We start from the raw sequence: 13087 nt of genomic DNA on the forward strand, positions 1-13087 counted from the left end.
CCAAGACATTTTAAAATCTGTCACACTCTAAAAACTACTTTTCAGTTATATATAGATTATATAAATTTATATTCCCACAATAGTAATAGTCAATATTGTCATACATAACAGTCAGTTGTGTTGTCACAAAATTAGAAAACTTGTTTGATTAACATCCTTGCAATATTATCATTCATTTTTAATATTATCATTAAAGGGGGCCTACTATGCCACTTTATGGAGGATGGAAAACAAGTCTAATAAATTCACACTAATAATGTTTTAAAACTTTTTGTAAATTCCCTTTTAGGCTTTGATCCTAATTGTGTCTACTGTCGCTTTAAAATTAAAATCGCGGACTGTCGCTTTAAATTCAAATGAGCTTTTTTAAAAGAGGGTAGAGCTACATATGCCTACATATATGTGTCAGCATTGTGTTGATTCAAAAATAAGACTAATGTATTATGCTAATGAGGCTGTGATCATTACTAGTGGGCGGGTCTTTCCTCCACCAATGACACATGCAAAGGTAGAATGTCAATCAAAGTGTTTCAGCAGGATCAGGGTGGGGCCAAGAAGAAGTGCTCACTCTGATCCTCTGGTCTCTGCAACGGTTCGGGAAAATTCCAAATTGAACCAACACAAACGATTACAATTGACTGAAGATTGGCAAGGAACATTTGGCAAATGTGTCAACCAGCAGAATTTAAAGAATAAGTGTTTTTGCGGACTATTTTAATCAAGCATGATTATTAGGGATGGGACAAGATCTCTTATGACAAGATCTCGCAAGATTAAATCGCGACGAGATTTCTAGTCGAGGTGAAAAGTTGTCTTGTGAATTGCAGACATCCCAAGTCTCCCGGAAGTTCTGTGAGTCTCCTGCAAATGAATAGAGACTCCCAGATGCCCGTAAATGAATAATAATCGCCCGGAAATTGTGCGTTTACCATCCAGTCCTTAAATACGTCGCACACCCCTCTCCACAGCATACCTCCCAGCTCTTCAGGTGCGTCACGTGCAACTCACCCCCCACAGGTACGACGCGAATAATTCTGACTTCAACTGTAAATGATTTAAGCAAAATAGTCCCAGTCGGTAGTAGTAGTGATATTTAAAAAAATTTAAAGTCTCTTATACTCACTAAAGCTACATTTGATAAAAAAATACATCATAAATGCTAATATTGTCAAAATATTGTTGCAATTTAAATGAAATGTTTATTCTTATGATTTATTTTCAGCATCACGATCTTTCAAAAGCCATTTTAATAGATGGAGCTGCTTAATATGTTTGTGAAAAATATGATATATTTTGGTTCAGTATTATTATGATTAACTGAATTTTAACAAAACTGTATGATCACCTGAGGTCAAGTGCTTACAAACAAAAGATCCTTACAAAATGAAAAATAGCCAAAAAGAGGAATAGCAGTATTTGATATCCACACTAAACATCCATCCATCCATCCATCCATCCACCCGTCTGTTTCCAACATTTTATTGTGGAGTATGTACAGATCCTCCTATTAAAACACTTTATACATTATGTACAGTAAGTTAATTTACTCCGCAGTTTAGATCATGGCCGTCCTCAAACACAACCAAAGTCGATCTAAGAAAAGAAAAAATCTATAATGTAGAGCTAGAAATCATGAAAATACACAAAGAAGAGGGGAAACATCCACTTTTAAGGGCACATGAGAAATCCACAGACCTTTATCTTCCTCCGAGAGCCAGAAATCACATTCAGAGAGGAAAGTCCCAACAACACTCGGATTCAAAGATTTTTAACTTTAGATGGTCACGCTTCATTACCCAGAAACCAGTTCTCCAGCTGAGTATCTCCAGTGCGTGATGACAGATCCTCCATACAGCGCCTCGTGCCTCATTTAAATGACAGTTAAGAACAGATGAACGTTTCTCAGATAGACTGACGTCTGAACAAGTGGCCAAGAGTCCGTAACAAGTGTTTCTAGAGTCAGAAGTCAATTGACGGATGCTAGTTTTAAAGGTTGCCGTGATCAGGAGTGTTTGTGGTCTCCAGCTTACGGAGACGGCGGCGTCTCAACTCAGCGGCGCTCGGCTCACCGTCATCCTCATCTTCCTCCTTGACATCTCTCTCTCCTTCTGTGGTTGAGTCTGGCTGAGAAAAGCCTGCTGCTCCATTTATAGATTCTCCTACGGACACCAGAACAGAAAGGTGGCCTCATGTATACATAAATATTTACACGCATACATATAAAATACAAGAAGAAAAGTGTAATTTCATTTTGAGGTCAAATAAACTTCTGAAATATGTTAAATATGTAATAAACTCACTTTAATATTTTAACGATCTTTTCCAACACATTTTAAACATGATTTTTTTTTAGAAATAAATTTCTAATAACCAATTTCTGTCATCTTTGCCAAGACAGCAGCGGTATTCAGCTTAAAGCGCTATTTAAAAGGCATAACTAGGTTAACGGTCCAGTGAAATTAAAGTAACACTTTTTTAAATGTTAGTATCAGTATGTCTTGAGGATATCTATAAGCTAGTTCACTCCAAAACAGTGACAAAATTTACGTTTAGAAGATAGAAAACTGATATAAACATGCAAAGCTCGCCTAAATCAATCAGTGACTTGTTTCACGTCAAATCTTGACCAGTCAAATGCTCTCTGACAAGCCCCGACCCCCTTCAAGACGCTTCTCGTTTCCTTTTCAATTGATTTGCTTGATCTCAACCAGTCACTGGCAGAGCTGTGATAAAATCTAAATGCTATTGGCTTTTTTTTTGCTATTGAGCAACAATATTTCCCGCCCTATCTTTGCGTTTTGGTTGAGATTAGGTCAAACATTAAATATAAAAAAAAAATCATATTTTAAAGCACTTCTTGAGGATAAGTAGGTAAATTAGGTGAATTAGGCAAGACTTTTAAGAACAGTAGCTTGTGCTGTAGCCAACTGGACAAAAATAAATAAATACTTGGGGAATAATATTATTGAACTTAAAAACTATTATTATTTTTTTCCATAGCCAATTCCATTTTATTCCAGCAAAAATAAAAGAAAAAGGACACAATCTTAACGATCTAGGCGCAAAGTCTAAGGCCCATGGCAGAAAAGCATTAGGGGAATGTCCGAATCCACTTTTACTATTAAGGATGGAAAAACACAGGTCTAACAGGGTTGTGCTCATTCTCTTAATGAGTTATGGCTGTGTTTTGAGCATAAGGTGCATTAAACCAATCAGACTCTCATCTCACATTCCCCTTAAGAGGAGGGCTGTGCAATTAATCGAATATCAGATTTTGATTTTGGCTTTTAACGATTATGAAAAACCATTAATCGAGATAAACGATTATTCCATCACGTACCGCCCCCTTTCCAGTTGTACACGTGTGAAAACTCTTTGCCTCTGCAAAGCTCAGTTCCACTTGAAAATGACTAAAAGCATGTGCTGTAATGTAACTTTTGCAGCACGGGATGCGCATCATTCATATTTTTAAAAGCGCAAAAGAGCACGTGCTGTTGTGTCTGCGCGCGCCGTGCTTAGCCTCGGACAGGTAGCGTGTGCGCGTTTGCGCGCGCACCGCGCTTAGCCTCGGACAGCAGAGCACACACAAAAGACACGAGAAAGAGAAACCATATCAGAGCCGCACTGTTCTTAAAGTGACAACGTGCGATATTCCTGCTGCTGCCGACTGTTTTTATTATTTATCAATAATAAAATCAAAAATACAGTGAAGATGCTTAAAGCACAGATTTAATAACTCATTTCTAATAACTGATTTCTTTTATCTTTGCTATGATGACAGCATCCACCCCCTCACTTTTAGAGACAGATTATTGAGAAACAGGTGATTAATAATTATATGAAAGTAAACATTTGGATCTTATACAGCTGTCCCCCCACTTTTAAAATGTCCGCTACACCCCTGGACAGAGCAGCTCCTCAGAGTCATTTGGTGGCCCACAGCAGTTAGACAGGCCTCAGCCTCCTTTCTATTAGCTGCATGACAGAACGAATATTCTAGAGTGTTTAATACAGCTCCAGTAATTAAATCTTACCTTTTAAGAGAATGTGTCAGTGTTTAATTTTGACTTTGGACAGTTTTTTTTTAGCTCCAAAAGGATTACAATTTCTATAAGCCTTATATACTAGTCAATACACATCATTATTGTGGCCATAAGAAATTAATGGAAGGAAAATTAAGTTAGAATTAGACAACATACTCGAAAAGGATGCTCAAGTTACATTTAATTTTTTCATTACAATAAAAGGAAGGGTGGCATGCGTAATTTAATAAACTAACAAATTTTCTCGTATTATTTATTTTCTTTTCTTATCTATTTATGACCTTATATTCATTTTCTTTGATGCAGATGTGTATCGCTTTTTCTTTATAATCGGCCTTCATTTCTTGAAATCAGCATTAAAACCTCCAACTCAGTCTCTGTAAAGTGCTTTGCCATTTTTTCTCACCGTGACTGTCTATGGTGACTCATGAATTTGGCGATCTGCTGAAAATGCATTCAGGTATGCGCTGTGCGTGCACATTACCCTGCAGTTATCTTCAGGATATTGATTTAACTAACTCTTATCAGCTGTTTTGGAACTGACATACTAAGCAGGTTTTGGGTTAATCAACCGAGAGTTCAGGGTTTAGCAGATGGTAAGTTAACCCAGCTTTCTGGAATACCCCCCCTGATACACACAGTGTTTACTTGAAGTCGTGTCCTGTTTTATCACTCACCGCTCTGAGACTGGATCTCCTGACCGGCTGTTTCCGTGTTGGCAGTGGACGGAGACGACTCCACATTCGCAGATTCACTTGTCTCGCCAGTGTTTGTTTCTGATCTTGGAGGACTAAATAGGAAGTGGAATAAAAAAACAAACAGAAAAAAATACATGGGGATTTCAGAGGTAAGAACTGGATGTGCAACTTTCCATCAAGCAGATCCGATCATGTTTGCATACCTTAAAGTAGCCACGGTGCTGAGGTAGTGGTGAATGTTGAGCATGGCGGCATCTAGCAAAGTGTGGATGTTGTGAAGACACTGCAGTCTGGCTTCCAGACCCCGCCGGCCCTCCTGCTCCAGCTCTCTCAGCTCAGCCTCAGACATGCTGGACAGACTGGATGGTGGCGGCGGCATCGAGGACACTACAAAACACACATGGAGGATTCATCCAATTTACTGTACAACTAAAAGGGTTTGCCTTGTATATTGTTTTGTACATAAATACATAAAAGTTGATTTTTTTTATTGATTCTAATAAAGAAACTTGTATTGTTCGTCATAGTATGATTTTTTATTTTATTTTTTTATTTAATTTTCATTTCATTGATTGAGTAGGAGGATGTCAGTGGCCAGGTTTAGTATTTTAATACAGATTCCACGTCTACTAAGCTAACATTTTAAAGGTGCCATTGATGAATTAAAACAATATGTTAAACTGTTCTCTGATGTCTAAAAAGAAAAGGAATGTGGCTTAAGCTAATGCAAAAGTTTTCCAGAAATGGTTGTATAGGTCCATTTCCGACTCTAGAAATTGGCTCCAAAAGGATAAGCTTAATTTTGAGAAATGGTTGTGAATATTAATAAGCTCTGCTTTGATCTGATGCTCCAGCAGCTCATGTCAGTGCCTGTGTGAAGTCCATGTATAATGTACTTCAGTTGTCAAACAATATTTAGATTCCTAAGAGTAGATTCCTTGAAAAATGATATTTTTTCAACTGAAGTTGTGGAGAAGTTTATTTTAGCTAGAAGAAGTCACAGAAATATTTATGCTGCCAGAAAAACCTATAATGCACCAGAGTTGTGTTGTGTATGAAATATAGACTAAACTGTAATTATACATAATGAAAAAAGGGCTGACAGAAATGTATTTAGAGGAATTGTGTAATGTATATGAAAAAGCAGGAATTAATATCAAACTCTTACTGAGACTTACTGAAATGTATTGGCGTCCCTTCACTCCAGAAAAAAATTACTGCTAAGTGATATGATATGATGCACAAATGTGATTAAACACTCATATTAAGTAATCCACGTGTCTGTTGTCTGTTAGCAAGTTTCCTAATATGCATGTTAAACAAAAGATGCACATTGAATACATTTATAATCAATTTATTGTGCATTCTGATGAGCTATGAACACTGTTTTAACCTGATGCACAGAAAGCTCATTTACTCTTTCTTTGAGCCCGTTTCAATATTCAAAATAAGAGTCCCATATACATAGCAAGTTATTGTTGAAATCTCACTAGGAAACATTGTGGCCAATCAGTCACTAGCTGCACATGAATGGTCACATAGATCAGAGTGTGTGTGCGTGTGTGTGTTGTTGTTCCAAATTGGCCTGTTTATCACCAGAATTATTCAATTCCAAAATTTACATGAGAACAAGCAAATGATGGTGTTTGAGGCTCACTGCATGTCATTTCCATGTACTGAAATCATATTATTCAGTTATGCCTAGATATAGCCTGTTTTTCATTCTTAGACACCTTTAAATGAAATATTGATAAATAATCAATATTTAAAAAAAAATAAAGGATCAAAAATCAGAACTGAACGGAATCAAACCCATATAAATTTGAATTAAATTGCCTTTTCTTTCTCTTAAACAAGTGCAATTTTCCAGAGTGTCTTTCACACTGGTCCTGGGGTTTACAGACTTACTAAAGGGTGGTGGAGGAGGCATCGGCAGCCATGGAGCTGATGGGAAAGGTGGTGGCATGGTGAAGGGGAATCCAGGCATGGCTCCTGGAGCAGCAGAGGCAGCATCTGCAGTCGACTGGGCTAAACCGCCAGCTCCTGATTCTACATGACAGAAGGATTACCATGATCAGAATCATGGTTACATTGCAAAAAAAATAATTTTCTTATTTAGATTTTTTTGGTCTGGTTTCTAATTCAAACATCTAAAAATTCTTAAAATCAAGGAGCACTTTCTTCTAGACTATAGTCGTGTTTTAAGACATGAAATGCAAAAATAAGAGGAGTTTCTCAAAAGAAAAAACGAGATTACTTTGCTTACCCCATTGGCAGATTATTTGGCTTGTTTTGAGGAAAAACTCCCTTAATTTTGCCACATTATGTCTTAAAACAAGACCATATGTTTTGCTTGTCTAGAACAGGGGTTCCCAAAGAAGGCGGTTGGGATGCTTGATGATTTCCAAAAATATCATAAGTCAGGGGTCACCAAACTTGTAACAAACTAGCCGGTGTGCTGCAGATCTTAGCTCTAACCCTAATCAAACACACCTGAACAGTTAATCAAGGTCTTACTATGCATATTTGAAACATCCAAGCAGGTGTGTTGAAGCAAATTGGAGCTAATTTCATATGAACCATTAAATGAGGTTAATATGAAATTAAACAAATGAATAATGACTATAAAAATCTATACAGTTGTTAGACTGTTGCACTTTTCTTGTGTTGTCAATAAGCTTGTGTATAGTTAAACCAATAGTTCCTATTGGTGTGTGTGCACTGTTGTGTGCAATGTTTGTATGTTTATAACCACCTACGAGGACAGTGGGGGTCGCGAGTCACTGGAATGTTATTTTGGGGGTCAAAAGCTGAAAAGTTTGGGAACCCCTGCTTTAAAAAATGCTTCTGGATTTAAGAATTTTTAGATAAATAAACTAGAAATAAGACTTACAATGGAACTTGATAATTTTTATAGGAAGTGTGTGTAGCATTAGAGGTGCTCACCTGCTCCCTGCGCTCCTTCACTGCTGGGCTGTGGAGTGTCAGTAGGAGCTGCCGGTGCTCCGGGAACAGCAGGTGGAGGCGCACCAGGAAAAGGACCCCAAAAGGGGAACAGACCAGGAGGAAACTGAGGCATCATCCCTGGAGCAACTGCACAGAAAAGCAGAGATGGTTTACAATGCTAATAATCGCACAGATCAGATTCGGCACTGGCCAGGTTTTGGAGTTTTTACCATTGACAGGTGGAGGTATAGGGGCATTGGCAGGAGCAGGAGGGGCAGGTGCTTGTGCTGCAGGAGGGGCAGGCGTCTGGTTTGGCTGAGATGCTCGCAGGACGTCCATACGACAGGTCGGACACGTCTGCTGTCTCTGGAACCATGAGCGAAGGCAACTGCAATGGCAGAAAAAAAGTGAATATTCATGCAGATATCAATAATAAAGTGAGATTTGTCACAAACTGTGGACATGAACCTCGAGTGAAAGATGTGGTTGCACGGCAGTTTCTTGGCTCCGGTCACCATCTCTTCTCTGCAGATGATGCACACATTGTCGGTGGCTTGCAAGTCTTCAGGGGTGGCATCTGGATAGCTGTAAGAAAAAGGGGGAAACTGTGAAGAACATGACATTTTCTAAAATACATTCTATTATTAATATCTGTAATTTACAACAAAACATGCACAGACTGTGCAAATATTTGGATCTGTGCCAAACAAAAGACACATGAGTATTTGTATAGTTTATTTCCCACAAGTATATCATTTCATTTTTACTTTCAACAAATTCAGCCAGGCACGTTTGCTTTCTTTCTGGAGTAAGAGGAAATTTACAATTGCAAATATTTCATTTAATTTAGGGATAATTTCTTTTCTTTTCTGAATTAAATTTAAATTTACAGTACTACTAAATGTGACTTATGGGTACCGCTTAAAATAAAAAAGCAATACTTTTTTTCATGAATTCTTTTCTGGAAACATGTTTGTTTTTTTAAAACACCAAAAATAAAATTGTGCAATTGAACAATTGAAAACACGAAACAATAAATGTTTCTTTTGAAAAAGATAAAATAGTAAATTTTAAACATGGCACAATATCAAGAAAAAAAAACATGTAAGAATAAGCAAAAAAAAAAATAATTCTGAAAATAATAAAAACTTTAGAGAAAATGTTTATATTATAATATGCAAGTGATAAAATAATAAGATAAAATTACAATTATTTTACAATGAAAAAATACAAATATATTCAGTTTAAAATATAACTTGCAAATTAAAGTAATGTTAGAGAGACACTCACAGAGTATTCATATTACGTATGGCTCGTCGAGACATGATGGCGTCTGTTACTGCCTTCTTGAATTGCCTGATGAAGAAACATTTAGCATATTAAAAAAGGATAATATAAAGTGGTCATTCTTTACAAAGAGGTTTCATCAGTTCATGTCCTTATTAACATCAACAATACTTGACAGCATTTATTAATCAATGATTTAACATTTACTAATGCATTATTAAAATCTGAATCTGAGCATGTTAATTTATCATTAGTTATCATTCGAGTTGAACTAACAATGAAAGTCTTTATTTTCAATCAATTTTAACAAAGATGAACAAATACTGTAATTCAATGTTATAAACTACATTAATTAAACTTGTATAAAGTGTTACCAATAAACAAAACACAACGATGCATCACTTACCTCATTGCAAGATACATGGGTCGAATAGCAAACAAAGGGAAGGTGTGCACTTTTATCATGATGGTCATGAATGCCATATACAAAAGCACCTTGATGAAACCTGAAGGACAAATTTAATATCAGTCTGTTAACGCACTGGCTACAAAATAAATAACTAGCTCACACTATGGGTCTGTGTGATGTACCTGTAAAGAGCTCTGTGTAGAGCATGTACACAGCCTTATTGTCCCATGGATTTTCACTCTGCAGATCAATTGTATGTAAAGTGTACTTGATGAAGGTTGTGAGGACCATAGTCATCAGGATCGCATACTGAAACAAAAGCAAAATACTTTTCATAATGCAATAAATTTCATAATATTAAATGATTTACAGTAGCCATTTAATTTCTAAAAACAGTATTAAAAAAGATTTAGATTCAGATTTCCAAAATGCTTGACGGTTTTAATGACAACATATTTGAGAAAGTTTAGGGCCATTCATTAAATTGTTAGTTTACCCCAAAATGAAAGTGGTTCCAATCCATTTAGTAGGGCTGGGTGATTAATCAAAGTAATTGAAATCAGCATTCAGAATCTATCATCAATTCAATTTTTTCAATTACTTTCAATAACGTGAGTCATGTGACCCCGCTCTGTTAAAGCTGAATTACACTTATTATATTATGATTTATACTTATTATATTATTATGATATTATACTTCTGCCAAGGGCACGAGTACAGTCTGGCACAGCCTTCACATACCCACGCACCTCTCCGAAAAATGTACTCACACGTCACAACAATACGTAGTGCAAGCTTGGTGACTGGTCGGTTTGGTAGGGGTGATGACAGTGGGTGGCGAAAAGAGCCGAATTTTAGCCAGTGTGTGTTGTAATTTCAGTTGTTCAGTGTTGGGCTTTAATAAATAATCATAGATGGCAGATAGTGTGCGTTTCTCCTTTAAATATTTTAAAATCAAGTAATGCACCCGTCATTCAAAACTCTCACTTGTAATATTCGAGCATATTTACTATACAAAACTTGTCAGTGAACTATGAATGCAAAAACATTAAATAAAAAAAAACTAAATAATCATTTATTATTCGTAATGTAATAGAGTTCAAATGTTTAATTAATCGAGATTTGGATTTTAGGCCAAATGGCCCAGCTCTACCATTTAGCATTTTGTTTAGATTCAGAACAAATCTGAGCAGCATTTTCATGAAATCTGACAGATTTTTGTCTCTCCATTGAAACTACCCACCCAAAATTCTTTTATTAGCTTTCACCCTTAAAGCACATTTGTTCACCTTATAAATAAATTATGACTCTACATAATATTTGGATTAAACCACCCGATTCATAGGAGTTTAATTTATTACCTCAACATTTTAAAGTTGTGTGTGAAAAGACTTCATTAATATATCTCCATTTGTGTTTAAAAGATGAACAAATTATTTAAAGGCTTCTAATGAAATGAGAACAGGGTTGCCAGGTCCACGTAATTTCTCCATCCCAATACAAACACAGCCAAAACGAATGAAAAAAAATTAAAAAGGAACTTTTATCAGAGTAAATTCTTGGATTTCCTCAAAATGAAAGTTTTTCCATATATTCTCTGATATTTTGCAATACAAATATTTTGTAGAAGCAGTATACGTCTAAACATGCTGACTGGCTTACTGCCACCAAATGTTCACTCACTTTTAACTTCTAAATACCTTTTTCAGATGTGGGCATAACTATTGCCACTTATATTATTTATTTTTTGGCATTCATCAGTCTGTTGTACTCACTAACTAGCATTGGTTTTTAGGTTGCCAAATACAAATTCAGAGAACAGTTTCAGTTTTCATTTTGTATTTGTAAAAAATACATATTATTTTCAGCAGCATCACATTATGAAAGTAGTCCAAAAAATGCAACCTGCAACTTTCATCATTTTTAACAAAACTGCATTATTAAAAAACTGCCAACTGTGTGAGATAACTGCAAAGCTGGCAACACTATACGAGAATAAGTAAATTAACCTTTATTAAAGGTTTATTAAAGGTCTAATTAAACTTTAATTGAATATTACTGATATTTACTTTTGTAGAATCCCACACAATTTTCAAAAAGAAATAAACTAAAGCTCACCTCAAATCCAAAAACTAGCTGCACTGACGCTCCTCTTGTTATAATGCTGTGACACGCATGATTGACAAACAGAAAGTCCATCACTCCCAGCAACACCATTAGAGCTGTACAAGAGGAAAAAGTATTAGTGACACGCTCACCAAATGATGCAATAATGATCCACATATGGCAATCTAAAGTCAAATGCCTTAAAAATCAAAATGCAGGTGCAGCACAACAATTTGCATAGTCGAAAAAAGTGGGTTAAATGTTTCACATGTAAAAAGGAAGTAAGAGATATATTTGGTTCACCATTACACAAGTCACAGAGAATCAGTCATACTTTACTCACAGAGCACTCTAAAATGGAAGACCCATGAGATGTTCGGACTCCTCTCCATCTAAAAATAAAATAGAAATATTATATTAAATGAGCAATTCCAGTGTTATGGATGTGACATTTGCAGTAACGACTCAAAACAAATTCACAGAGAAAGTTTATGTTCACATTATTTTAAAATATTTGTTTATATTTTCCAAAACAACTAACCAGAGAGTTATCAGAAAAATATCTGTGAACGTATTTTATATTTTAAATGAGGAGAATAAACATGCATTATAGATGTCACCAAAAAAGTTTGCGACTTTACAGTCTACAACATACTTTGTAGAAATTCTGTAAATTAAACTGCATAACCCAAAGGAAATAAGGCCAATCAAAAGGATAAGAGTTGGCTCAACATAGAACAAACATGATTCCTTTCATTTAATTTTCCATTTTCCAAACTTAGTTTTATTCTGTAAACTATGGATGTCATTTCTTCCTAAATTAGAACAAAACATATTGCCTTTGTACTGCATAATATGTTGCTTTCAAACATGTTTGTATTCATTTTTAGACAAAACAATAACAATGATTTTACTTGATAAGAAATCAACATTTGGTGGAATAAATTTGATTTTAAAATCACAACAACTAAAAATGTGTTATTCTGACACATCGTCATTTTAAGTGTTCTAAATTACAAAAATTGTATTTAAAAGATTGGGAAGAAACTATCAGAACTATCTGAAATGATCAGACCTTTATAGAATAAAACAAACATTAACATTTTTTCATAAATCTATACTTAATGAATCCAAATAACCATAACAATTCTCTGGAAATAATGACATACTGTGTTTGAGAAAAACATTTTTGTTTTATTCTGTAAACTACTTTTTTTTGTTCCTAAATTAAAACAAGATATTGACTTTGCTCTTGATAATACCAATGATTTTACCTAAGAACAGTTAAGAAAACAATATCGGTTGGACAAATTTGATTTTCAACTGAAAATATTTGTTATTCTGACATATTGCCATTTTTACAATTGTTCTAAATGATAATTTGTTTTGTTTTAATCTTTATCAGACTTTTATAGAATAAAACAAATATTTCAATTTTACTCAAACTCAAACCTAACAAATCTAGCAAATGCAGTGAAAATAACACTTTTCAATTGGTGCCTTTAAAATCTCAGTTTACTCACAAAGTCCACCCTGTCTTCAGCCAGCCAATGGAAGCACTTGAGGAAAAGCAGCAAGGTAAAAAGGGCCACAAAGCG

The 13087-nt window shown here is 35.3% G+C and overlaps 1 protein-coding gene across 1 annotated transcript in view; it reads right to left on the minus strand.

Annotated features, from left to right (window-relative positions):
• Positions 1–1415: 1415 nt before the first annotated feature.
• Positions 1416–13087, minus strand: part of syvn1 (synovial apoptosis inhibitor 1, synoviolin) — a 13104-nt gene continuing 1432 nt past the window's right edge. Inside the window, exons 4-16 of the mRNA NM_212735.2 lie at positions 13013–13087; positions 11833–11881; positions 11502–11605; positions 9566–9692; positions 9381–9480; positions 8978–9043; positions 8156–8272; positions 7918–8075; positions 7688–7834; positions 6650–6790; positions 4945–5128; positions 4721–4833; positions 1416–2159 (exon numbers count right to left, since the gene is read on the minus strand). The exon at positions 13013–13087 is cut by the window's right edge and continues 78 nt beyond it. Of these exons, the coding sequence (NP_997900.2) occupies positions 1987–2159; positions 4721–4833; positions 4945–5128; positions 6650–6790; positions 7688–7834; positions 7918–8075; positions 8156–8272; positions 8978–9043; positions 9381–9480; positions 9566–9692; positions 11502–11605; positions 11833–11881; positions 13013–13087 (1554 nt within the window). The 3' untranslated portion in view covers positions 1416–1986. The remainder of the gene's footprint in view (positions 2160–4720; positions 4834–4944; positions 5129–6649; positions 6791–7687; positions 7835–7917; positions 8076–8155; positions 8273–8977; positions 9044–9380; positions 9481–9565; positions 9693–11501; positions 11606–11832; positions 11882–13012) is intronic.

Source organism: Danio rerio, chromosome 14 (assembly GCF_049306965.1).
Source record: "Danio rerio strain Tuebingen ecotype United States chromosome 14, GRCz12tu, whole genome shotgun sequence".
In the NCBI taxonomy this organism is placed as follows: domain Eukaryota; kingdom Metazoa; phylum Chordata; class Actinopteri; order Cypriniformes; family Danionidae; genus Danio; species Danio rerio.